Source organism: Drosophila santomea, chromosome 3L (genome assembly GCF_016746245.2).
Source record: "Drosophila santomea strain STO CAGO 1482 chromosome 3L, Prin_Dsan_1.1, whole genome shotgun sequence".
In the NCBI taxonomy this organism is placed as follows: domain Eukaryota; kingdom Metazoa; phylum Arthropoda; class Insecta; order Diptera; family Drosophilidae; genus Drosophila; species Drosophila santomea.
Genome location: NC_053018.2, coordinates 7,371,751 through 7,396,216, shown reverse-complemented (window position 1 = coordinate 7,396,216; position 24,466 = coordinate 7,371,751). Strand labels below are relative to the sequence as shown.

At 40.9% G+C, this 24,466-nt stretch overlaps 2 protein-coding genes across 2 annotated transcripts; one reads left to right on the top strand and one right to left on the bottom strand.

The window, feature by feature from the left end:
- Positions 1-2,072: 2,072 nt before the first annotated feature.
- On the bottom strand, positions 2,073-6,115 carry LOC120449984 (ras-related and estrogen-regulated growth inhibitor). Its single transcript, XM_039632692.1, has 3 exons — positions 5,501-6,115; positions 2,594-2,724; positions 2,073-2,537 (listed from the first exon to the last, which is right to left on the bottom strand). Exons 1-3 carry the CDS (start codon positions 5,586-5,588, stop codon positions 2,133-2,135), a joined length of 624 nt encoding a protein of 207 aa, XP_039488626.1. The 5' UTR covers positions 5,589-6,115; the 3' UTR covers positions 2,073-2,132.
- A 1,515-nt stretch (positions 6,116-7,630) lies between these two features.
- On the top strand, positions 7,631-22,281 carry LOC120448355. The gene is made up of 6 exons (XM_039630322.1): positions 7,631-7,818; positions 19,017-19,223; positions 19,302-20,141; positions 20,204-20,361; positions 20,416-21,199; positions 21,274-22,281. The coding sequence occupies exons 2-6, from the start codon at positions 19,142-19,144 to the stop codon at positions 21,633-21,635; spliced, it is 2,226 nt and encodes a 741-aa protein (XP_039486256.1). The 5' UTR covers positions 7,631-7,818; positions 19,017-19,141; the 3' UTR covers positions 21,636-22,281.
- The last annotated feature ends 2,185 nt before the right edge of the window (positions 22,282-24,466 follow it).

Sequence of the window (24,466 nt, the reverse complement as noted above, 5' to 3'; positions counted from 1 at the left end):
TTTAAATGATCGAGCATTTATAATCGCCATAGCTCTCGGGCTAATTAGAGTACGAACAGGTTTCCATCCCGCCAATCTCGCGGGGATGTGGTGACTCCAGGGGTTGGGCTGTAGAGTGGGTAGTGGGTCGTAGAACCCCTCATTTGCATATGGATGCTGGAACATTGGAACAGCTGGTCTTATGAATATTGAGGAACGTGAGAGATGGATCCATAAATTACTCAGATATTTATACCATAGATAACATATTCGCAGTGTTACATCAAATTTCCCGCGGTGGGAATTATTGCTATACGGGGAGGATCCCAACATGCTGATAATCTATTTTTAGGTTTTCAGATGGAGATTCAAATAATAATCCGTATGATATTATCAAATATTCCTTTTTTATTGCATTCCTTTTTGTAAATATTTTAAAGACCCCACTGAACTACATTCCACTGTGATTCTCTGGGCCATGCAAAGTCAGCCTAACAAGTAATTATAAACTATTACAGCACCAATTGGCTAGACAATTACATCCACGTTGGCCAGCTGCACGATCGCTAAATAGATCAGACCACTCCGGAATACGGAATACGACACCTGGCCCAGATAAGTACTGCCGCCTGTAGCTAAGGGCCCAGTTACCAAGACCACTTTCGATCATAAATTAAAATTAGAATTTTAAATGTACAACTAATTAAGCACAAGCTGCAAACGGCAAAAATGCAGAGATAATAGCTACTAAAGGTAAGTGGAGAAAACCTGTGAGATTTCATGCAAGAAGCCGTCAATTTTGTTACACAATTTCAAGAACATTATGCATAAATTTCCCATTAGCAGTTGCCAAGCAGCAGCCACCCTGTCTGGCTTTCGAGCTAGGTGGTACTTTTCGCCCGCCAGCGGGGCGTATGAGTGATATTGGGTGTACACCAGACATTGGCACGCGATTGGATCGATGAATCGTTGGATCGATGATGATTTGGGCCTGATTCTGCGCATCAGTGCTTCCATTGACAGGTCTGTCAATATTATGGTTTTAGCTGGACAAACAAAGCGGGTAACAGTCGGGTACGCAGAAAGAGAGCTGACGCAATGTCAACAAAGTGGACAAAGTGATCTGTTTGTCATCGCCGATCACCGTCTCATCTTCGAGAGCGTGAGCTGGAGCTGCATATATCCATATATCGAGTCTGGAGCCGAAAGTCTTAAGTGGGCTTACACGCTTCACTGGGCCACTTGTTGACTCTGGCTAATTAAAAGTCGTGCACACGCCTTCTTAAAGCGGAAGTTTGTCTAGAGTTGGGGAAGAATCCAAAGGTTGGCGATGAGTTAGGGAATTTGCCTGTTAAGTGATTTAATACTGTATTTTATTTAATGGTGGGTTTTGTGTTGTTCATTTACAGCTTAAGTCACTTTGTGCATATTTGGAAATTAAATGCAAATTGCTTTTGTAACGTTTATCTTTTATTAATATTAAATTAATATATTCAGAACGATCTAATATGAGGGCTTTTCATACATTTGGCTTATTTACTTGGCTCAGATATACATCCGAACCTTTAAGTCACTAATAAAATGAGCATAAGTCAGCAGAGTCTCATTCATTAAATGTATATGAAGTTATATCTTAGATTTTGAAGCACTGGATAGTAAACATACTTTCGTTCTTCCTCAAGTGATCAAACTGGCTACGTACAAGGAGTTTTGGCCAAGTACAAATATAAAGCCACTTGTGTATTTTACATTTATTTTACACTTTGATTTTACCAAAAATTCTGTTGAAAGCGCCACTCGCTTAATTTGAAAAGCTGTTTAAGCAGCTTTTGTACTTCTGCAGTCTTTCAAAAGCTAAAAGTTGTAAAACACATTTCCGTTTTTGAAAAACTTAATGAATTAATAATAAACACAATAACAAAAAATATTAAAAATATAAATATCCGTTCTAATTTTATATATATAATGGAAAAATTTCTTTGTATCAGCAACGACTGACTGTTACGTATAGATACTTTGTAATAATAGAATAGATTTTTCTGTAATTACGAAGTGCTTAAAATCATCTTACAGGTGAAAGAATACTCGAAATGTTCCGTTTGATTTATAGAAAAATGTACATTTATTTACATAAAAAGATCCCATCACCGCTATCAGTCTTTTGGCAAATTGCTGTCGCTCTTCCCTCGGCTGTAGGGTCGTGCTCCGCCGAGCATCCTCTCGAGCAGACTCTGCTTGGACTTGCGCTTGGAGGCCAGCACCTCCTTGCACAGCTCGTTGAAGACCTCGGCCACCTGGTCCACGTGGTCGGCGGCGGAGACCTCGCTGAACTTGCACTCAAAGTCCTTGGCCAGGATCTCGCCCTCGTCGCGGCTCACCTGGCGCAGGTGCACCATGTCCACTTTATTGGCACAGAGTTGGACGGGCGTATCGGACTGTAGATCGGATTTGGCACGGCGTATGTAGTTGAAACTCTTGCGATCTGTGATGGAGTAGATCAGCAGGAGGCCATCGGCCCACTGCACGAGCTCCGCTGCATTGGGGTATTCGTCTTCAGCCTGGAAATATGTGAAATCTATAACTTATATGATATTAATATATAATCATAACCCACCTTGGGACATGTGTCTAGTATTTCGAAGAGCACCGGTTCACCATCCACCATAGCCTCGTGCTTGTAGCGATTCTCAGTCTGATGGTCGTACTCCCCGATGTAACGCTTTGTGAGGAAACGCACCACTAGAGCTGCAATCAAATTAAATAACCAAAACCATTTATGTAACATGAATTTAATTTATTGTCGTCTGCGCTATCAGCGGGATCAGGTGTAAACCAGGGTAACGCCCTATAATTCCCAACAACCCTCGTTCTAGATTTGGGTCAGGACTTAAGCGAGCGTGAAGTATGAGTGCTTCTGTAGTCCTGCCAAAAGGAATTGCAGGGACCAATGCAGAATTACCCGCCACCTGGGGCAGGTGAATATTGCGTCTTGTGGGGTTAATAAACCCGATTCGGCTGCCCAACGACATGGCAACAAAACGCTGAGCCCTAAAGTTGCGTGTCTCGGGCCAACAAACGGCGTCCTTCGTAGGCCTCGTGTCCTGTCGAGGGGGTGAAGTTCGTCCTGGTCTCTAGTCCCTGGTCATTTCCTATGCAAGTCCTTTGAACTCGCTAAGCAAAAAAAAAAGGGCGCTGGGAAATAAAACCTCTGGCGCCACTTCAAGCGAGGATGACAATGTCTAGAGTAAGCAGTAAAGCTTCAAGATGTGAAATTTCTTACTTTAAAGGATCTCATCGTCTAGGTAAGCCTTACGCATTTTATGCTTAAAAGCAATTAATTATCAAATATATAATATTTGCCATTGAATTCACTTAAAATGTATTTGTTTTTATATTTTGAAAATAGTTGTAGTGAATCCCAACTGTACTTAAGGCTTTTTTGCGCTAGCGTGTGTGCGTTTTTTGTGTGGCTAGTGGTTGCCTTGGTTGCCTCGCGACTTTTTAATGACATTTTCATCATTTATTTTCCCAACACCGCATACATACGACCAGTGCCCACAGTTTTCCCTCAAAATGTATGTTAACCGAATTTTCTTCTCAACTTTCCGCGAGGTCAACGTTTAAATTCTTCGACGCGCGACGCCGGAATGGCAATGGTGATGGCGCTTCTCCGCTGGGCACTGATCGCGTCTAGGTCTGTATGTCTATATGTCTATGTGGTTATATGTCTATATGTTTATATGGCCAAGTGCGTGTGTGCACGGTGAATTTTTCCGGCGGGCGGTGGGCGGTGGGCGGTGGGCGGTGGGCGTGGAGGTGGATGTGGATGTGGGCGATTTAATTGCTCCACCGCATCCACAGACATAGACACACAGATGAATTAAATATTTTTCCCGGTCTTTGGTCGCTGATGGTGGCGGAGTGACAATAAAATATGTGGCAATAAATTTATTAAACATATATGCATTTGCCATTATAAGTTGCTTTTGGTATCGGAATTCCATTTGCTTTTGGGCTGTTTTGTTTTTGTGAACCAGGCAAATTAATGAATTTTAAGTTTAAGGGTTTACATCAAACAGATTTAAAAGAAAATACTATAACTATTTTCTTTAATATAACAAAAAAAGACTATTACTTTATTCTTACTATAAAACGAGAAGGCGCAGCACTTACTTTTGTCACAAAAGCCACACCCAGTCGTATACTGTCTGCCATTCCATCTTTTTCCTTGGTTTTTCATTCACATCATATTTATTAGTGCCACATACTTTCTAGTCATATTTCACATGGCTCCACTGTCCACGCTCTTCGGCTGCTTCCGCCAGTTTTACTTTTCTATTTACACCCAAAATTAGTTGTGACCGGGGACATATTGCGCGCAGGTGTAACCCAAAGTTGACATCACTTGAATGGGGCCTCCCAGCATTTAAAGATTACAATTATTTCGGAATTTCTACAAGGTTTTGAAATCAAACAAAATTTCATTTGTACAATAGTAAAATTTTAGATTTCTTTTTACAGGACCTAAGTATTGTCTTTATATCTTAAAACTTTGCGGTAACAGGAAAGTATTTATAGCTTACACAGATCAGTGATCAAGAAATAATATAAATCTGGGGTAATAGGTGACACCGGGAACATACATATATAACGTAGGGGTAAACTGAAGTTGACAGAGGCGAGAATAAATTTCCCGGCCAAAGCCATCATCATCATTAGTATCGCAGCCCATGGATGGGGATGGGGGTTCCCAACAAAGTGTTACAAATTAAATATATTTCGGGGATGCCCGGCATACGTGATGCCTGACAGGGAACATCAATTTATGCTAAGTCGTTCGCATCGAAGAAATATGCAACATCTCAGCCGACAATGATCTGTGATCTCGTGAGCAGCTAATAATATAGACGAGCTGAGTCCGTACACTTAAAAATATTAATAATCAATATATAACTATAGTTATGGAATATATTATTTATAAGTATTTAAACTTCCATAAATTAATATGGCCGAAATGATCAGGATAATCAGTTTGTTGTATAGTCCTGGGTTTGTGGCTACTTTGTATTGCTAGAATGTACATTATATACAATTTTTTTCAGTGCAGTATGCAATGTGCTCATGGATCGTCGTAAATTAGAGCATGGCCTGGTCTTTTGGCCAGAGCCGCTTGTCAAATCAAACGGTGGAAAGCGATTAAGGCGGCAGGCAATGCCAAAGTGCCAGCAGCCGCCACACACACACACACATAGAGACACAGATACTCCCAGCTGCAGGAGTGTGCTGGTGTGTGTATTGGGGGGATATCTGCAATTGTATATGTATGCTGCCACTTTATAAACAAAACAAACAAAAGTCTAAATATACACGAATCGGCGATTGCTCAACTAATTTGCTGTTGTTGCTCGGCATCCATGCTACAATGCTCCCCAAGTATCTATTGGATACGTCTGCCATTGCTCGGATTGTTTTCGAGTTGTTATTGTGCAGGCACTTGGCATCGTGGTATTTCGTATCTTACCGCTTTTGCCAACACTGGGCGCTCCAATCACGGCGATTTTCAACTCCGTCAATGTGGACTTCTTGCGTCGAATTCCACGCGTGGTCATCTTAACGCAATCCCTGAGTTCTCCAAGCTCCTTGATTTAGTTAGATCAATTTTTGTTTTCAATTTTTTAATTTGGAATTTTTGTTTTGCACGGCAGGTGTATATCCGTTGGCGTGGGTTTTCTCCGTTTCAATTATCCGATTGTTATTGTTGTTTCATTTCAATGTCAAAACAAGCGCAAGAAATGCGTTTAAAATTACAGCCGCACACCGAATTTCGTATCCGTGAGATACGTTCATTTGTTTTATTTTTTGGTTTTGGGTGAAATTTTGAAAATTAATGAGTTTTCTGCTGCCGCTTGCTGCAGGTTATATTCGAAATATTTTTTCAGATTTTTGTCTTATGCTTTTGGGCATTATTATGGCGGATACTGATACAGAAATCGCGCACTGCACTTTCGACGCGCACCGAAAACTCATTTATTTATTTATTTAAACCATCGATTTTGCGTATATTTCAGTACGCCACGATTCGATCTGATGTGGAGTATGTCTTTTACACCTTTTCTCTTTTGCTCTGACTGATCTCTGTTTTTTTGTTCTTTTTTTTTTTGTATTGTATCTCTTGGATTTTAGCCCGCCCGCATCCGTGCGATTTGCGCGGCCAACTGAATTCTACTGAAAAGCAAGAGCGGCGGAATCTGTGCTACGCCGGAGTGTAAGTGTAGATCGGGGATCTTCCGATCGACCCGATGTCTATAGCTTTTCGCGAGTGTACGAGCGAGCATCAACCAAAAATAGACAGTACGAGGAGCAGAGCGGAGCGGAGCTATTCCAATTCCAAATCCAATTCCAATCCCATTCCGATCCCCAATTCCCAGACACGCGCCCTGCAAAGGGTTAAAGTTAAAAGTTGCTCACTCGGCCAATAGGCTAATCGCTACCATCGAAAATAGCCCCATCGATGTGCCACATCCGATCGCTATATCTGCGGCTTTTTAGGATCGCGCCGAGGGAGAATACCACCATGATCATCATCGTTCTTGTGGGCCAAGACAAATGCAACTGCGAGCGGCGAACGGCAAATGTCGCCTTAAATTAAATTTAATTGGCACTCTGGGGCTGGGCAAAGCAGCAGTGACAACTGCTTTTGGATGTGTGGTTATGCTACTTCTACTATTGAAAAGTCCCTTTAATTGCAGCTGTTATGACAGGCAGTTAAAGTTTGTTTGGTTATTCAAATTAATTGCACCTGGCCTAGCAATAAAGTATTAAGCGTTTGGGGAGGTTAGTTCAGGGAAGTAAAGATTATGAACACACAGGTACCACTTAATTTATAATCCTGTAGATTTGAGAAGTAAAAAATTATACAAATTATAATTATAAGGCATTAATGAAGGCAGATTCAGGACTTAAATTGATTAAATCATAAGTTATAAAGTCAGAAGTTGTAAGCAAAACCCAAGTTCCCAACAGACTTGGTTTAGGAAAAACTTCAAGTAAATAAAATTAAATATCAAATAACTATTGTTTTAGCAGACCGTGAAAGTCAATTAAAATCCACCAGCAAGCAATCATAAACATAATATATTTATTTATTTAGCGTTTCCGCCCCATGTTGACAACGAATTAAGGACCTTTTAGTTATGCATATTAGGTCAATATTTTCTAGTTCATTAAGGAAATGGTCTGTAGCCATGTCCCATATGCATATGAGCTGAGCCAGACTGAGCCAGAAACACCCTCAGTCACAATGCACGTGTGTCTATTCGCATTGTGCCGCCGAGGATTTCCCATTGCGGGGGTGTTTCCGTGCGAGTGTGAACCGCCCTAAGGGTTGAAAATTCCAGACGGCCGAAAAAACAAGCGGAAAGCATTTTGTTAGACGGAAAAATCTTGGCAAGAGCCAAAACAGAAATCGTAACACAAATATAGGGGTAATCGTAGACGCCGGCCGCTGAAAAGTATGCAACGCTATTTTCGCAGCGCCTCTTAAGTCACAGTCGCGTCCCCGCGTACGGGGAAATTGGGTAGGGTTGCCGAAACAGCTGGCTCTGAATGTTTTCCGGTTTTTGTCGCTGTCGCCCGTTTAGTTTTCTTTCGAACGGCGAGGCGTTTGGACGCGCACGCGGATTACCAGTTGGGAAAATATATCGAAACCGTACCTCGAGTTCTCACCCACGCCGGGAGCTTCTTTGAATTCTGGCAGCTGCCGCCAAAATACAAAAAATACATATCAAATAAAAACAAAGTAGTTTTTATTTGAGACAACCGCGCGACGCGCGCCTTTCGGTGTGTTTTCATCTATTAGCTACTTACACATAATATAATAGTGTTGTTTCCTTCTGCTTCTTTGATTTTTTCGAAAAACTTATTTTCGTAGTCACGGCTCGTTTTTAGAAATCGCTGCGCGTTTAGCTTGGCAGTGTCGCCAGTTATTCTTGTGCTTCTTCAGTGTTGAATTTGAAATATTTTCATTTAATTTGAAAATAAGAAGAAGGAAAGCGAAATAAAAATACAATCAAATGCGATTTCGTATATTCCCCGACGACAAGTGCTTTTGGTGTTACTCTACTTGTGCGACTGGCAGTGTGTGCTTTTGGTTAATGGAGAATAAATAGCAAATAATTATAGGTTCATAACAAACAAGAAGCTACGAATTGGTCATTGACTGAATAATTAGCCTAAGCAATTGCCATAAGAACGGAAACATTATTAACCCATTTTCGGCTAACGTTTATGGCGGACAAGCAAATAGAATAAAAGTTATTATATATTCCATATGCATTTGGCTATGGAATTGCCGGCAATTAAAAGTGAATTTGCATTTAAATTATTGTTTAATTATTATTTTTTAAAATTATTATTTAAATTGGAAAATGGTCTTTTGGACGGAAAACGTTACAGGAACTTTGTAAACTGGTTTTATAAAAACTTAACTTTTTAAACTAGTTTTATAAAAACTATAACTTATAAATTATTTTTTTATTTTTATAACAAAAATTCTTTGCTGGCAGTTTTATAAAATGTATTTTTAAGTAAAATCTGCAGCTTATTTTTAAGGTTTAACATTCTTTATTTAATTATTAACAACATTACGGATAATCCTGCCCATGTCCTCGGTAAAACCTTCTCCAAAGCTTACTCATCAATCATTTCGCACAGAAAACACACTGACACACAATCAAACCCACTCACAAAATTGTGATGTCATCTTGTTTGGCGGCTTCTGCGGTCACCGTAGGCAGCCAAAAGATATTAAAAGCGAAAATGATGTGACTTACTAAACCACAAATGGATGACGACTTCGTTCGACTTCCAGCAAGGACTTCGTTTACCCTCGGTCACATGTTGCATTTGCCTCGAAGGATTCTCGTGATTTCCGCTTGTTTCGGTCTGCGAATGAAATCATCAGTTTGGAGTAGAGAAAATCGATGAAATTGTAGGGACAAACTTCTTTCGTTTACGCATTGAAAAGTGCAATTTTAGCGGCGACTCACTGACGCTGAGACTGCCTGGCGACATGGCCATGGCATATATATGTGGCACATATAAAAAGGACAATTGCTTAATGCACTATGCAATCCCCCACTCCATTGTCCTTTTGTTCGTTGCCCACACTGTGCGCTCGGGTAATTTAATCAGTCAGGCGCTCAATTGACGCCAGGACTCTAGTAGTGGAATGGGATAGAATAGTAACCTTGGCAACTACTATACAATAAAAGGGCCCACAAAGGACTCTGCGTGTGACCACTTGCCGCCCCCTAATGTCCATGTAATGGAGGGTTGGGTGCGGTGGGGTATCAAGCAATTTGCCGTAATTTTTATTGACATTTTTATTTTGCACCCATGACGTCGGCATCGTTTCCACTTACCATGTTGCATCTGTTGCGTTTCCTTTTTAGCGAGCCGCAATTGCACTTTTTTTTTTCAGCCCATTTATGAAGTTTCCAGTGGCAGACGGGCCCCTTTTGTGTTTTCCTTTTTAGGCGAATGACCTAATAGTTGCTAAATAGGTTTATGAGTTCAGCGACCAAGTCAGTGGGAGGGTATTCCCTAAATGGTCTTAAAAAAGCAATTACCTAATTTAGTCTTTAATTTAATTAACTTGCGTAGTTTGGTTATTAAATATTTTTTCTCTTACTGTAATTTGAGTAATTTAAAAATAAATACCAAGTTGATCAGTGAAAATTGCATAAAGTACAGTATGAAAGTAGCATATCAAATTTCAGAATCATGCGTCAGTCAAGTTATTCAAAGAATTAAATAATAATGTATGTAAATCCCAGAACTTTTGCTCACATCTTTGACCCAGATCTTTGGATATATTTCATGATCTATCAATAAATTGAGCAATTTATCATCACCCTAAGTTACCCTAAAGTAGCCCAAAAGTAGCAAAGTTATGCGTGTGGGATTTCGTAAAAAAATACCGATGGGGTGGAACAAATGCCGGTAGGCAAAACGTAAATAATAACAACCACCCCGTTGCAATAAAAGTAGGAAATAGGCATTAAAACACGCCAGGCGTTGTCGTCAATCAAGCCAAAAATGAAATCTACGCCAAAAGGGGGCCAAGAAGCGTCGTTAGAGGAGGCAAGAGGAAACCACCCCGAAAAGGTGGAATGTGCCGGGAACCACCCTTAGAAAAGGTTAGACAACCACCCTAAGAAATCGTAGAAACTTCAAGATATCTCCACCTTGCCAATATATTGTGTTGACGCTCTTTTGCGTGTGAGCTACTGTTGTTCTCGATATATACAAAAGAAACAACGAAAACATACACCCGCATCGCTTTTGGCTTGAACTTGAATTTTGCAGAAAGCAACGCAGTCGATCTTCGCAGAGAAAAAAACCCGACAAACAACTTTGGGGCTTAAAACCGGCAGACAAGACATTCTAATGGCAAACAATGGAGCTATATACCAACACAAAAAGCCCATTAATGGGCCAGGGGAGCTCGAAATAAACTATATATATTGTATAAATACATATAGGCGGTACCTACATTTATTGGTATGGGTTTAATTTGAAACACAAAACCCGAAACAAGCTTTAGATATAAGGCATTCGAGTGTGTCCGCCGCATATGACATCATTTTGCCGTCATCAGCGATAACCTCATCATGATCTTTTTCAAAGATCTCTCCGCTGGCCAGTCGGCTAATTTGCCCTCGTATCGAAATTATGTTAGCTAAACTCATTCTGTGCTGATTTTTCCAGAATTTCAAATTACACATGTGTATTCGAGTATACTCGTATGTTGTGGGTTGTACTGTCGACATTTTGAGCTTATCCATTCGCACATCTGGTGAGGAGACTTTCAGTGGGTTATGTTTTTATATATAAAAGACATGTGTGCAAATAAACGATTCCATGGTGACCAAAATAATCTCGAGAGAATAAATAAAAATGAATGAAAATTAAAGGAGAAGAGAGGAAGTAAACATTTAAATTTCGATTGTTTGCTTTGGATGGTTAATTGTTTATGTTGGAGAAGTTGGTTTATTTACAGGGCCTTATGTCACAGAACTGGAACAAATAAATACAACTTCTTTACTGGCCTTGAAATAGTTTCCCCTTCTTTGAGTAAATGTATTGAAAATATGGGAAAATTATAAGATGAGGGGAATCTCATCATGTTTAGTTCTTGGCCATATTTGTACACCTTTTCCCACTTGTCTGTGCATCTAGCTTTCACTGTATTTAGTTTGTCTTGTAAATTTATATAGTGCCCAAACATTTTTCTTTATGTGTGTCACAGCTTTGCAAGTTCCGGATGACTCAGAGACGTCGACGCCTCCTTCAGGCTGTCTTAAAGATATATACCTAAAGATATATATATATATTTGTACATTCGCAGAGAGCAAGACACTTTCAGGCTATTTCGGCAACTGTCATGGACCCCCAAGCATTTACAGTAGCTGTGCTGTGCCGTTCGTTTTGTTTTTATTTATGACGCACCACTATTTTGGCGGCCCAACGAAACTAGGGCAAACTTTTGTTGGCTCTGTTTTGATTTTTGGCGACCAAGACAGAGATTTTGGCCCAGCAAACATTACTCTACTAAGTAAGGCAGTTAAATGCCAGCGAATTTCAATGTCAGACGGCGCCATTGTCAAGCAAGTCGAAAACTGCCCACGCCACATAAAAAGGGATTTGTCTTTTGTATTTCTTTTTTTCTGGTGTTCAGTTGTCGAGGGACAGACAAAGGAAAGGTTGTGAACCAATCGAGAACATGCTCAAGTTAATGCTGCATTCGAGGAAATGTTTTCCTGTTTACGAGTATCAGAGTATCTGAGTATCTGCCGCTTGAATGACAGACAGGCCAACGTCAAAGCCAACTTGTAGCTACAAATGTATCTATGTATCTCCTTTTGCGGACCTCTGGCTGGCGCATTTGGGGGCCGGTTTCCAGAATCGCATTTGCTGCCATTGAATTGGAAATCAAGTTTTGAGGAAATGTCTGCAATGCGTGACTTGGTTGGACAAAGATCCCCGACACGACTCTGGGTCGCGCTCCCCTGACTTTGGAACCCAGCTCCAAAATTGGTAAACTCGCAGGTTAACATACGTTTTTGGTGGCCCCACATTGCGACTGCGCAACTGATGTCTCAATTGTCGGCGCCGTCGCTTTAATTCTCATTTCGGATAACGGCAATTGGCGCGCTAAATAATTAATTGATAGCCAAACTGATGCCACTGCAATTACAATTCAATTAAGCTCAAATTCCGTGTCGCAATGGAAAAAACTTGCAAAACTATTTCAAAAAGGTTCGAATGTGTGAAACAGAAACAGAGGTAGCAGGCAGAAATATTTTCACGCTGCACTGGCGCGTTCCAAATGCATAGGAAATCACAAGGTTAAATGCAAATATCTCATACATTGAGTCAGCAATCTATGGGGCATGATATCATAATTTGTGGCGGCCTAATAGTGGAAAATTGATTTAGAAAATCTGAAAGGCATGCAGCTCCTCCATGGCCCCCAGTCAAGTTATGAACACTTTTTGGTATGATCTCATTTATTATGGTTTCATTGGGCTTTTCTTTAGTGAATAATTGATTTGAAAAATAGAAAATGTTCAATGAGGTATATATTTGTCACTCTGTTTTTTTTGCGGTATTATAGAGCAGCGAATATATTTTCTTTTGTTATAGCTTTTAAAGCCCTAGGCTCGCACGTTCTGTTTGATAAGTAAATTAATGCAGCATAACCTCTGATGTGTGAATCAAATATAGCTTTAAGATGTCGTCCCCTCTCGCTTTCCTATTCCGCGTTGCGAGTGCTAAAAAGTTTTTTAAATATAGATCGCACCGAAAAATATTGCGTCAAAACAAGCAGATGATGTCATCGAGCCATTGCTCCAAATATCTCTAGAGAAACGTAGACGCGAGATCATTTTATTTCAACGTCTCTGGGGTCACGACACCTACAAATTGAAGCTGACAAAAGTTTTGGACAGTTTAATGGGGCTTGCTTCACCGCCACTTGGCGCAGAATTAAATGAGCATTTCTTTTTTGCATGGACGGATATCTAACCACCCACATTTGCTGACCAACTTGGCCGACAGCTGACTGCGTCGACGGGGGAAATCAGTCAAGAAACAAGTGCTGTAAACAAAAATGAATGGGAAGGCAACAAGTTGCAAGCTGCTGCCGGCCGGCCCATTTGCATTCAAGTGCTGGCTGGCCTCCAGCGATCACTAGGAAACAAGAAAACTACAAACAAGAAATTGATTTTCAAATTGGTTTACCTGAGAATGTACATGTGCCAAGGATTCCCTGCACATTGTGTGGCCTAAAAATAAACAATAAAAATGTCTGGAAGCGGGAGACTTTGATGTTTGTATTTTTATCTTGCTTATAATAACTACAAATTTGAAATTTTTGAATAAAACAATTGTGGGAAATCCTGCAAGATATTTGATATTGATGAAATTTTTATCCGAATTCAGTTGCATTGCTGCCATCATCTGTTGTGTTTGCTTATTTTTGCGATAAAATTGAGGTTTGTGGTCCATATTGAAACTAGATGCTAAATACAAATATAAACAACAATAAATTCATGCTAGGCTGAAATATTTATGAATTTCGTTTTGTTTTTTTCTGACCGCCGAGCAAAGAAAGATTTTCTATTTTTGTGTCTCGCACTAATTGAGAGTATTTTCGCCATAAACTATGTGGAAATTATTTCTCCACTGGATTTGTTCATCTGCATATGTAGCTTAACCTCCGCTCCCCGCCACAATTTTGGAACTTGTCTAGTTTTTTTTCCCCCCGTTGGCCCCGGGGAATTGTGACTTGCGTGTGGCTGCTCTATAAATTGCTCAATCATGGGCTCCACTGGCTTTACATTTGCGCATAAATTCTGGTTTGGCCTCTACGAAATAATACGAATTTTCCGGAAAACATGAAGATCTTGGAGGGTCGGGTCACTATGCCCACCCATTCGTCGCTCCCCATGCACTTGCCTGTGTGTTGACCCAATTTCCATAGCTTAATTAATTAGTCGACGGCGAGCACGAGCCAGCATATACAGCATATACATGAGGTGCACCTAGGAAAAGGCATCGAATGGGAATGTATAGTCTAGATTGCGTGTATCACTCTGTTAAGGGGCGTGGCCGAGTATCCAAATGGCTCCTCAGGGGAGCCTTGTTATTTCGTTAATGGAAATGCGTTTTTAAGTGCATTTCAGGCGGTTGAGAGATGCTAAGTAGATTGTAATTGTAATTTCCTCAAAGACAAGTGGGTGGAATGCCTATAAATAGGTTTGATGTATCTATGCATTGAAATGCAGCTAAACACTGCACTACAAGCGCTTTTAATTTGTATCTAAATAACATATTTAGAGTGTTTCTTATTTGCTTAAATATATATGTGTAACAGCGGAAAAATCAGGTTTAAATGAGCTAATTTCTTTGATCATTTTGATCTTTTTAAGAATAATAATATTAAGTATATGTTGTTTTCTATTTTTAATGCCTTTTGTTATCCCGTGTAAAAGTTAAAGCCCATCCGAACTGGCAGCATTCCAGACAAGCTGTCAACACACGATTGTGAGTCAGGAAAATGTCTTTACCGCATTTCCATAATCATAAAGCACGGCTTACTGGGGAATGGCAATGCCAATGCAAATCTCGCATTCACATAGACCTCACACGAAAACAATGAATTATTGCACAATATCATTAAGCGAATGCCCTAACGGAAGTGTGCCTAATAAACTATCACCAAGGTTTGGCCCGCAGGCGTGTGTAGATGTGATGTAGCCTCACCTCAAAAACTCCCCGTCGCATTCATCAATAAGTCACTCCATACTCCATGCACTATAACTTACCCAATTGATTAGGCGTACGTTCATTCAACTATAGATTCCCGAATGTGTGGGTCTACGAGTGTAGGTCGTTGCGTTGCAATAGTAACACAGAAAATGAACCAGAACCTCGCTACGTGACTGCAATGTAAACAAATGGAAGAGACCCAATTAAATGCACAATAAAACGAGGAAATCAAAGAAAAATGCCAAATCAAAATAGCGTTGAAAATCGATAGATATGTGTGAGTGGCGACTTAAACTGGCTACCGAAACTGATTTGCGTATTGGGAAATTTATGCTGGCTAAATGTCAAAAGGCGAGTGCCTGTAAATGTGCAAATCTACCAAACGATACACAATTGAACTAAACGTTCTATTGAAAGCGAATTGAAAGCGGGAGAAAACGTTAATGTAGCGTTTAGTGGTGATTCAGGGCATTTGAAGTGCATTGACTGTCCGAAAAATCTGGCATAAGTCCAGCGAAAGCCTATGAAAGATGGCCAATAAATTTTACATACTTTCATTTGGACCTTTTCGATAGTCTAGACCTTCAATGACGTTGCACTTGCCGTGGCAATAGTGGTCAGCCCACACGTAAGCTCTCGCCGCCCATGTTCGGAGCCAAATTGTTGACACAGTTCGAATGGTCGCACAATTTATGCATTTTAAATGTTAATTAAAGCCGGCACAGTGCCCATGCAGCCATTCATAAATTTAACTAAATGCAAGCGGCCTTTGTTGCGGCTTTTCTAGTTTTCCCATTTTCTGTAGTCGTGTTACGCATAATTAAGCGGGCGGCGCGCTGTCTGAACACAAAAATCCAAAAAAAAAGAAAAAGACAAAATCTATATAAAAACCAATTGACCCACAATGTCTGCTGAGATATGCAATGTATAGGCGCAACTCTGTGGCCAAATATTGCACTCAAGAAAACATATTGGACAGCGCGAAAACCTAAGTGGCCAGCTGTCCGTTGAGGTGTTAAAAATCGTTGGGCAAACAATGCGAAAATAACAAACAAATAAGCGACTGCAAACCAACAAGCCACCAAACCAATTTGCATAAGGCAGTGCAAATATATTACCTCATTGTCTTTTGATTTTTCGTTGGCCGCTGACTTTGGCCTTATCACTAATTGACATTTACAGAGTGATTTACTTGACAACTGATAAAAAAAACAGCAGCGACATTATTAGAGGGTCATGCTGTTTGTTGTGCCTTGTAATTAAATTTCTATTTTCGAAGGCCTACATACTCGCACATTCGTACATAATTACCGAACCACTGAACCACTGGCGACGCCATCAACAAAAGGTACAAAATAAATCAACTGCACGCAGAGTTCTCACAGTTGGCTTTCATTTGGCAGCTGAAAAACAAAAGTCAGAGGCGCCACCGCCACCCAAGCGGAAAAGTTGCAAGCGGCCGTGTGGCGAAAACCGAAAAGAAAACTCGGATAATTTGCTCAGGCGGCAAAGCCGTCGATTAGGTAACCAGACTGGGGGGTTTTAAAAAAATTTGGGTAAAATATTATGCTCCTGAGCGTGAAGTGCAACAGCTCATAATTTAAACCGCGATTTTATCTTAACTAAAGTTAAAGTTAAATCATACAAATGTATATCATTTCAATTACCATAACTTTCTAATTGCAATTATTGTAGTATTTTTTATAATTTTTTTAACATATGTACAATTTTTAAAAAATTCAACATTTTTGAAATATTTAAAAACATAAAAGTTTGTGCAAACGTGAGATGATCATTCCGTGAAAATGAAATGGGCGTTGCTTTCAGTACGCAAGATACTAAAATGGATTTATGGAAGCCTACGATTATGATTTATTTTGGAAGCATAAAAGTCAAGAGATGTGTTGAAATGGTATACCGATGTTTGTCGCCTGTACAGACATGAATACATATGTGCACCGTGCTATATACAGTCCGGTTAATTGTCAAATGCCCATGGAAGTGAGCTCACTGGATAGGTTCCTTGTACTGGCACCTCTTGCTCCAATCTCCAACTATACAAACATGCAATGGAAAATGCCGCCCATTTTTGTTTTTGTTTCTGTTTACCTTTTTTTTCGAATTTCTGGGCTAGCGCCGGGCAAAGTTTACCAAAGGTCATAAATAAGCGCACTATGTCATACGTAGTGCCCATGTGGAGCAATCACTAGTAGTCCAGGTGGTGGAGCTCCTATGTGGATGATTTTGTTTTTGGGGGGGTTTTGGTTTTCGATTTTCTTCTCTTTGCTTTCAATTTTGGGTGTGTGCGTGCGGGGCGTTTTGTCATTAAGTTGAAACTGAAGCTACGATTTTTTTTTGTTTGTATATTTGCTGCTGTTCGTTGGCTTACTAATTTGAATTTTGGTCTCAAACCCAGCGACAGTTTGTATTGTTTTCGTTACTATTTGGCTTACGTCATGCGTTGCTAGTTTGCTGGCTTTTGTTTAGCGAGTTGACCTTTTTTTTTTGTACCTCCGGTTAAATTCAATGCTGATGCTGAGATAAGCCGGTAATATTTACAATATTATTTCTTGTTAAGCCAATTTGTTGCTGTCATAAAAACTGATAACACACAGATTTGAGTTCATCTATTTTTGAAAGATGATAGAGTGTTTCCAAATGAGTCATTGGTTTGTTGGCTAAACATTGTGTTTACTTATCAATTTGTTTGCATTCGGTTTGACCTTTGGCAAGGCTATCGTATTTTACATTATTGATTGACCCCAGCGGCTGTGGTTGTGGCATTAAAAGCTTAAAAGTCTATAAACTGTATGTAAATCAGACCTTGGAGTCCATGTGATGTGTTCAATTAGCTGGTGGTTTCTGTGAGATTTTGCAGATGGTAGATTGATCTGCCCATCTGCTCGACCTTCTTCCGCTTGGGTTGGGTAATTGTGGATTTGTATCTTTTGGGGGGCGTAGATCTCACGCAGAGTCACTCAAATGCTTCGCTTATTTTGCTCGAGGTGATGTAATTTGCCTAGACGACAAGCCAAACAACCGGTTTTGCCACAAACTACTTAAATCTTGTTTCTTGCCATCCAAGTTCTCGGCGCTTTGCGAGCTGCGCATTGGAAAATTATGACGACGTACGTCTGGCACTTTCCTTTTCTTTTCCTTTTCCAGAGTCCCATTGTCAATGTTGAGGAACAGAGCTCACTTCATAAGTATCATCTTGCAAATTGCAATGCAGACGCTGAAAGAGTGGGCTTCTTGCGTCTGGCTCGACACATGCGTTTTAGGTATTATCAAGCAATTTACTTGTCAAGGGGGTTTAACGCACTGTCTAGTGGATGCATTAAGCATACAGAAGGGGTCAGTAAAATGGCACAATTGCGATCTAAAAATGCGCATAGTGCAATATTTCGAAAATACTACTTCCACTTTATATATGTAAAAAAGAAAGATATTTTTTTTATCAGAGCCTAAGGCATCTAAAATTTAAGTAAAACATCCAAGGCATTTCTGGAGTTCTATATCATTGACTGCATCTGTTTACATTTATCAGCAGCCTCTCCACGTATCATAATCTCAAGCAAATAGTTTGCTGATGATTAAAGCCATGTGCCAATGGCAATTTCGTTGACAGTTAATTTAAATTTATGTCTAGGGCAGGCACAATATATATTTCATTACTGTTTTGCCATTGTCGATGTGTTCAATTACTCGTACTCGTTTATTTTAGTTATGTTGCTGCTGTGCGATGGTGCGTATGTGTGTTATGAATGTCGAGAGACAGTAGTGGCCTATTGCCTATTGACACTTGTTTATTTTCGACACCCCATTGTGACACGTATATATTTATATTTATATTTGTAACGGGGAGCTTTGCGAACGATTTTCAACATGTTGTGTTTGCCCACCGATTACCATCGATGATGGGTGGCATCAAATGGCTTGATTGGTTTTTGATATGCCCACAATTGGGCAGAGCACCATCTCCATGGGAAAACATGTGATATTCCACCGGGTGCATAAATAGTTTTTCCAGCCTCCGATATCTTATTGTTTATGTGGTTACACTTGGTGTTATTTACTCAGCGGTGTCTGCGTGTGTGTGACTTTTGTGGTTGCGTGTGGTTCTAGCGTTTCAATGTCTCTACATATTTTGTTGTCTTCTCTGATTGTAAAAATGTGTATTAACTTTGTTACTTTTTTTCCAGAACCCATGAGCAACTGAGTCCCAACGAAACGAAGAGGAAATCGACCAGGGAGAACGAAAGCCACGAAAGGTGGCCGAATAAGTGAGATTTTATATAGATAGTTTGTAGTAACCGAAATCGAGGAAATGGGTTTCATTGCGGATCGCATGCCGCGTGTCAACAGGACGTTGGTCTCGCTCAAGTTTGTTGTGTACTTCGTCATAACCGGTGAGTACTGTAATAAGCAATAAACGGCAGTTTCAAATTGTATAAGTTGTTGTAACAAATATTGATTTGAAACTACAGGTCTCACAGCTTTGCATGTTCTGCATGCCACCAAGCCGCTGTTGCTGGGACTAAGCTTCGCGGAATACCGAACCGTTACCATTTGGGCGCCATTCGTCTCCATTTTGGGTCCATTGATCGTTGGTCCCTTGGCTGATCGATTGGCTGCCAAGAATCCGAACACTTTTGGAAGGACACTACGAGTGCTAACTGCTGTCTGTCTGCTGATCTCGGCCCTCATATATGCCTTTCTGTTTGCCGTGCCGGAAGTTACTCGGCCGGGCGTGGTCCGTGAGCCACTGGTCAGTTTTGGCTGCGATGAAAGTGGAGGATTCTTGTTCCAGGAGCGCTGCGGCTCCAACTCCAGTTGCAGCCGGTGGGAACAGAAGGAGGGCAAAATCAACCTGACGGGCTGCACGTACAGTTGCCAGAATCCCAAGCTCTATGAGCCACTCTATGTGGCTTGGTTGGCTGGTGTACCCACAGTGGCTCCTTCCACAGAGCAGAGTTCGGAGTTCGACTACGAGGATGAGGGCAGTATTGCGGTCACCGAGAGCTTGCGCACCAGGAGGGACTTGGAGAGCTCGGATCCGGCGGATAGTGCTGGTGTGGAGGCCATTAGTGGCGAGGTTCCTCATCATCGGTCCATCAGACAGGTGAAGAAACCCCCCACCAAGGTGTATGTACAGCCCCCACATGTCTGCCTAACGCAGCGGAACCAGAACGGCGATGATGTGGTGAAGCACTGCCACGCCTACACTGAGGACACCAAAAGTGTGGTGATGGATGCCATCATGGGCTCAGCGATCAGTCAGGAGGAGCACTACGATGACTACGAAGGATGGTGCCAGTATCCACTTGGTGTGTAGATAATTGCACAATATTTCTATAGATTTTATTTAATTTTATGTATATTTTTACAGAGGGTTTCCAGTGCCAGATTCCCGAGGAGCAGGTGAACTACATGAAGGAGTTCAAGCACTACATGCAGAACGACAACAGCTGCAAGCCCATGATCGAGTGCCAAGTGGTGAATCCCTACCACGATTTGAGTGTGCTTTCGGACAGCGAGTGCAAGAATGTGAGCATAACTTGTAGTTATAAAAAAAGGAAATATATTTTTATTTATCAATAGAGCACCGGCCATATCTACGATACTATCGCGATCTATACGACCATTCGTCTGATTGGAGACATTTTTCCCATGGCTGCCCTGACTCTTCTGAACACGGCGATCGTGATCGCAGTTCGTGAGACCTCAGAGGGAAGAGGAGAGGTGTGCCGCCAGTATGTTTGGGGCGCCATTGGCTATGTGTTTTTCCTCTCACCGCTGGATAAGATCTTCTTCCAGCAGGAGCCCAATTATAATGGTGCCCAGGCTGCACTTCTCATATTCATCGTATACTTTGTCGTGGGTGCTGTGGTGCTACTCTGCGCCAAACAGATGCCACTGAGTCCGCCGGAATGGTGGTGGCACACAAAGACCGGAATGTTGGTGGTGCCCATGTCCGCCATTCGTCGCTATACGCCCGAGATCTTGGTGCTGACACTGGTGTCCATTCTTTTTGGCACCTTCTGGAGCAGCATTCATAGCTACCTGCCCTGGACATTCACCGATGTGTATGCCGTGAGCTATGCTGGCGTAATCCTCATCCTGGCTCTGTTCTTCAATGTGGACAAGTTTATTGAGTACTGTGGGCACTCGAACATCTTCATCGGTGGCTTGGCCATCTTTGTCATTAGGTTTACGGCTTTGAGTGATGCCCAAACCAAGTGGTTGATTATTGTCATGGAGACCATCGAGCCGTTTGTAATTGGTCTGATTTGGATTACCATCATTCTGTATATGCGTCATGCCATGCCAAGAAAACTGACAGCTACTGGACAGGCAATCGCTGTTTTGTCCTTCTTTGGATTGGGTTAGTATTGAATAAGATATTCCAAGTTAATCTGTATTTTATAAAGAAAACAATTATTTTAATGTATCTATCAGGCAAAGGCTTTGGTGCTCTGATTGGATTAGCTCGCGATGAGTGGGATCCGAGACTAGAGTTCTGGTCCTGCACCTACCAATGGCTGGCTATTGTAGCCTGCGTTGTGGCTTTGGTCTATTTCGGAATCTACAATCTGATTCTGGCCCCACGATGCACCGCCAAGCCGCAGCATTCTGAGGAGTTGATTTCTGGATCCGCATCGCAAAACTTTGGCAATACCGGAACCGGAAACGGTGCTGGTAACGGCACCGGAAACGGAAACGGCGCTGGAGCATCGCTCAACGGAAACGGAAACGGGAGCTATTCACCACTAAGAGTTTACCACAACGAGAGGGGGAAGAAGGGGCAGTTTAGATACTAAGATGAAGTGGGAAGTCCAGAGATTAATGGATGTTTTACTCTTTGCATGGATCACTAATGCTCCGCCTCTCTCAAATCGAGTGCGAAAGATATTCTTAGTTTTTAAATGTGTACACCACGCCTCGTCCTCCTCCACCTACCGCCCCCCGCCCGCTTGAGGGCAACACTGCTAATAGTTTGTAATGCGTATTTTTGCTAAGTGTATACACCAGGAGGATGAAAAACGACAGAGTGGAGAGAATTAAAAAAACAACAACAAATTGACTTTTTTATAAATCGCATGTAGAACTTATTTTATTTGTTATTTAATGCCAACTAAGCGAGTTTATAATTTTAATTAAATCGCAATGCGGAAGTTGACAAAAGCAGAAAAATATCACCCAACCAAATCATCAACTGCCCGAATTTAATTGCAACAATAGCCATGGATACAGCAAAAACAATAACGACTTCCTTAAACAGCACGTCGTTCTTTTTACAATGTTACAAAAATGAAGGCATCAATTTTTAATGAAACATTTGCGTGATTTTACTAAGCATAATATATGATGCACTATGAGCATATAAATGTAACAATAAAACAGAAAATGTAATTATACAAAAATATAATTAATGGTAATTAAATGTTTCCAAATTAAGCGTAATAACTGCAGAAGTGGTTTTTCGTTATGGGCTTAAAAGGGAAGTGGAAATGCCATGCGGAAAATATAATGAGGGTAAATGAGGAAGTAATTTGGCCAATAATCCACGTTATAATCACATGAAGAAATCTACCTAAGTTCCATGTTCACCGTCTATGATGCAGCGCCATCTACATTTGGCTTTTTCGGCGGAGTAAGTTCAAGTTTTCTTTGACAACGACCTCAGTATGGGAACTTAGCACTTGGCAAAAGCTGAATAAGAATTGCTGTGGAGCTTTTATCTGGAAGCTTATCTTTCATGAAAAGCTATTGTCTTTAAATCCCACTTCTTGGTTAATTATTTTTGTTATTTTCCACCGCGATTTGCAATTTATGAGTCCAATGAATTGCATTTACTCAGTGAATGACACAGCGCAAATATTTTCCCAGCACTTGTTCTGGCAATATACGAGTCCTTGTGTGGAAAGACGGAGACAAAGTCACAGGACTCACGCGGACTCTTGACCCCGAAGGATGTTGGCTGGCTGTTAATAGCCGAAAAAGTTAAGAGCAGAAGGGCAGTCTCACTGCTAAAGATTGTAGTATTCTCGAAGGTTATTTGTATTTGGTTTTTGTAAAAAGCTTAAATTAAAAAGTACTTATTAAATAAACTAATAAAGATCCTGAAAAATAATTAAGGTAATATTAAAGTATATGGTTTACTATATAATTATTTTTAAACAATTTAATATTATAATATTGAAGCTATATAATATTCTGAAGTATAAATAGACAACTAAGTCAAGTATAAATTCAAATAAAAAACGCTGTTTCAAAGTGATCCCCATTTTTCCCGGTGCACTTAGCTCCAAGAAGAAAGCCAGTGACAGTGTCCACTTAACCGAAAGTAAGTAAACACACACTGGCGAACAATCACACACACACTCTCGCACCCCCTTGGCTATTTACTTGTGTGTACATATTTAGTTGCATAAAAGGAGTAATAAGTGCGGATTTTATGATGCGACGCGACGCAGACACACACACACACACTCACAGGCTCAGCGTGACTCGATTGCCTTCCCCTTGAGCTCTCCACATGCGTCTGCCCTTTGACATTACACGCACACACACACACAGTTACATATGCAGCGAGTCCTTTCGCTCATGTGTGTGTGAGTGTCAAAGTGACAATAAGCCACTTAAGGCAGCGCGCACTTCATTAGTTTTCTTTATTGATATTTTCACAGCAAGCCAAACAGTTATGAGTAGTTGCGAGCCAGCAATTTAAGCGTTCGACTTGTTCAGCGCCTGATTTTGATGGTTCAATAAAAATAACGCACAAGTTGTTGCTTTAATTTAATGTCTGCTGCATTTAGTGGCGCTTCAACGTTATTTTTAGAAATTAATAGGCAACCTTAAACATAAGTAGCTTAATGGTAGTTTTTACGGGTTAAGAATGGCTTAGATGGGCTTAGAAACTAATATATTCCTGTTTTATGCTAATGATGCCCATTTATGGGAACTGCACTACAATTAACTTCATAGTTTTTTTCGGCCAACAGTGCGTATGTGTAATAAGCTGGAGAAGTTTCGTTTGCCGCTTTTGAAGATACATTCTGCACTAAATTCAAATACTTGTTCGCTGTACCACAGCGCGTATGAGTTATAAACTGAGGCAACTGCGCGCATGTTGTTTTTAAAATGACGAATTAAAGCCTTGTGCTCGGGGGGTGATATGTGATAGGAGCTGGGGTCCTTCTTTCGGTCTACCAAGCATCAGAAAATCTTGGCAATTAGGCAGTGACAGCGAAACAAAAGCCCCCACTGAGGGTTAGCGTATGTGGCTCTGGCTTCTCACTTCGCCTGGCAGGGAAAGACAAAATTATTGTCACTTGGCACCTCGCAAAAGACAACAGCAGCGGAAACAACGTCGCTGGTGTGGGTTTGTGATGTCGTTGCACGAGATCTAGGGGGAGTTTTGCAAGCGCTTTGCCCTATGAAAAATTGCTGTCATTTGCACAGCATAAAAATAGGAAAATTCTGGCGGGAATGGAAAACTGCAGTGCAGGATGGGTATAAGGCCAGGATGCACACATACAGTGAGACCCCTTGCTAACCATAAGTTAACGGAAATCCACAGAACCACATGGCCACATCCACATGCAGGCGACATGGGCGGGCAGCAAAGCACTTGTGAAAAATAACTTTG

What these genes read in the sequence shown, in the direction of transcription:
- LOC120449984 (XM_039632692.1), bottom strand. Translation starts at nt 5,588, where the DNA reads ATGACCACGCGTGGAATTCGACGCAAGAAGTCCACATTGACGGAGTTG. An exon ending in GCCCAGTGTTGGCAAAAGCG is followed by an intron (nt 2,725 to 5,500) that starts GTAAGATACGAA and finishes ATTTGATTGCAG; the next exon opens with CTCTAGTGGTGCGTTTCCTC. An exon ending in TACTAGACACATGTCCCAAG is followed by an intron (nt 2,538 to 2,593) that starts GTGGGTTATGAT and finishes ACATATTTCCAG; the next exon opens with GCTGAAGACGAATACCCCAA.
- LOC120448355 (XM_039630322.1), top strand. Translation starts at nt 19,142, where the DNA reads ATGGGTTTCATTGCGGATCGCATGCCGCGTGTCAACAGGACGTTGGTC. An exon ending in TGTGTACTTCGTCATAACCG is followed by an intron (nt 19,224 to 19,301) that starts GTGAGTACTGTA and finishes TTGAAACTACAG; the next exon opens with GTCTCACAGCTTTGCATGTT. An exon ending in TTTGTCCTTCTTTGGATTGG is followed by an intron (nt 21,200 to 21,273) that starts GTTAGTATTGAA and finishes TGTATCTATCAG; the next exon opens with GCAAAGGCTTTGGTGCTCTG.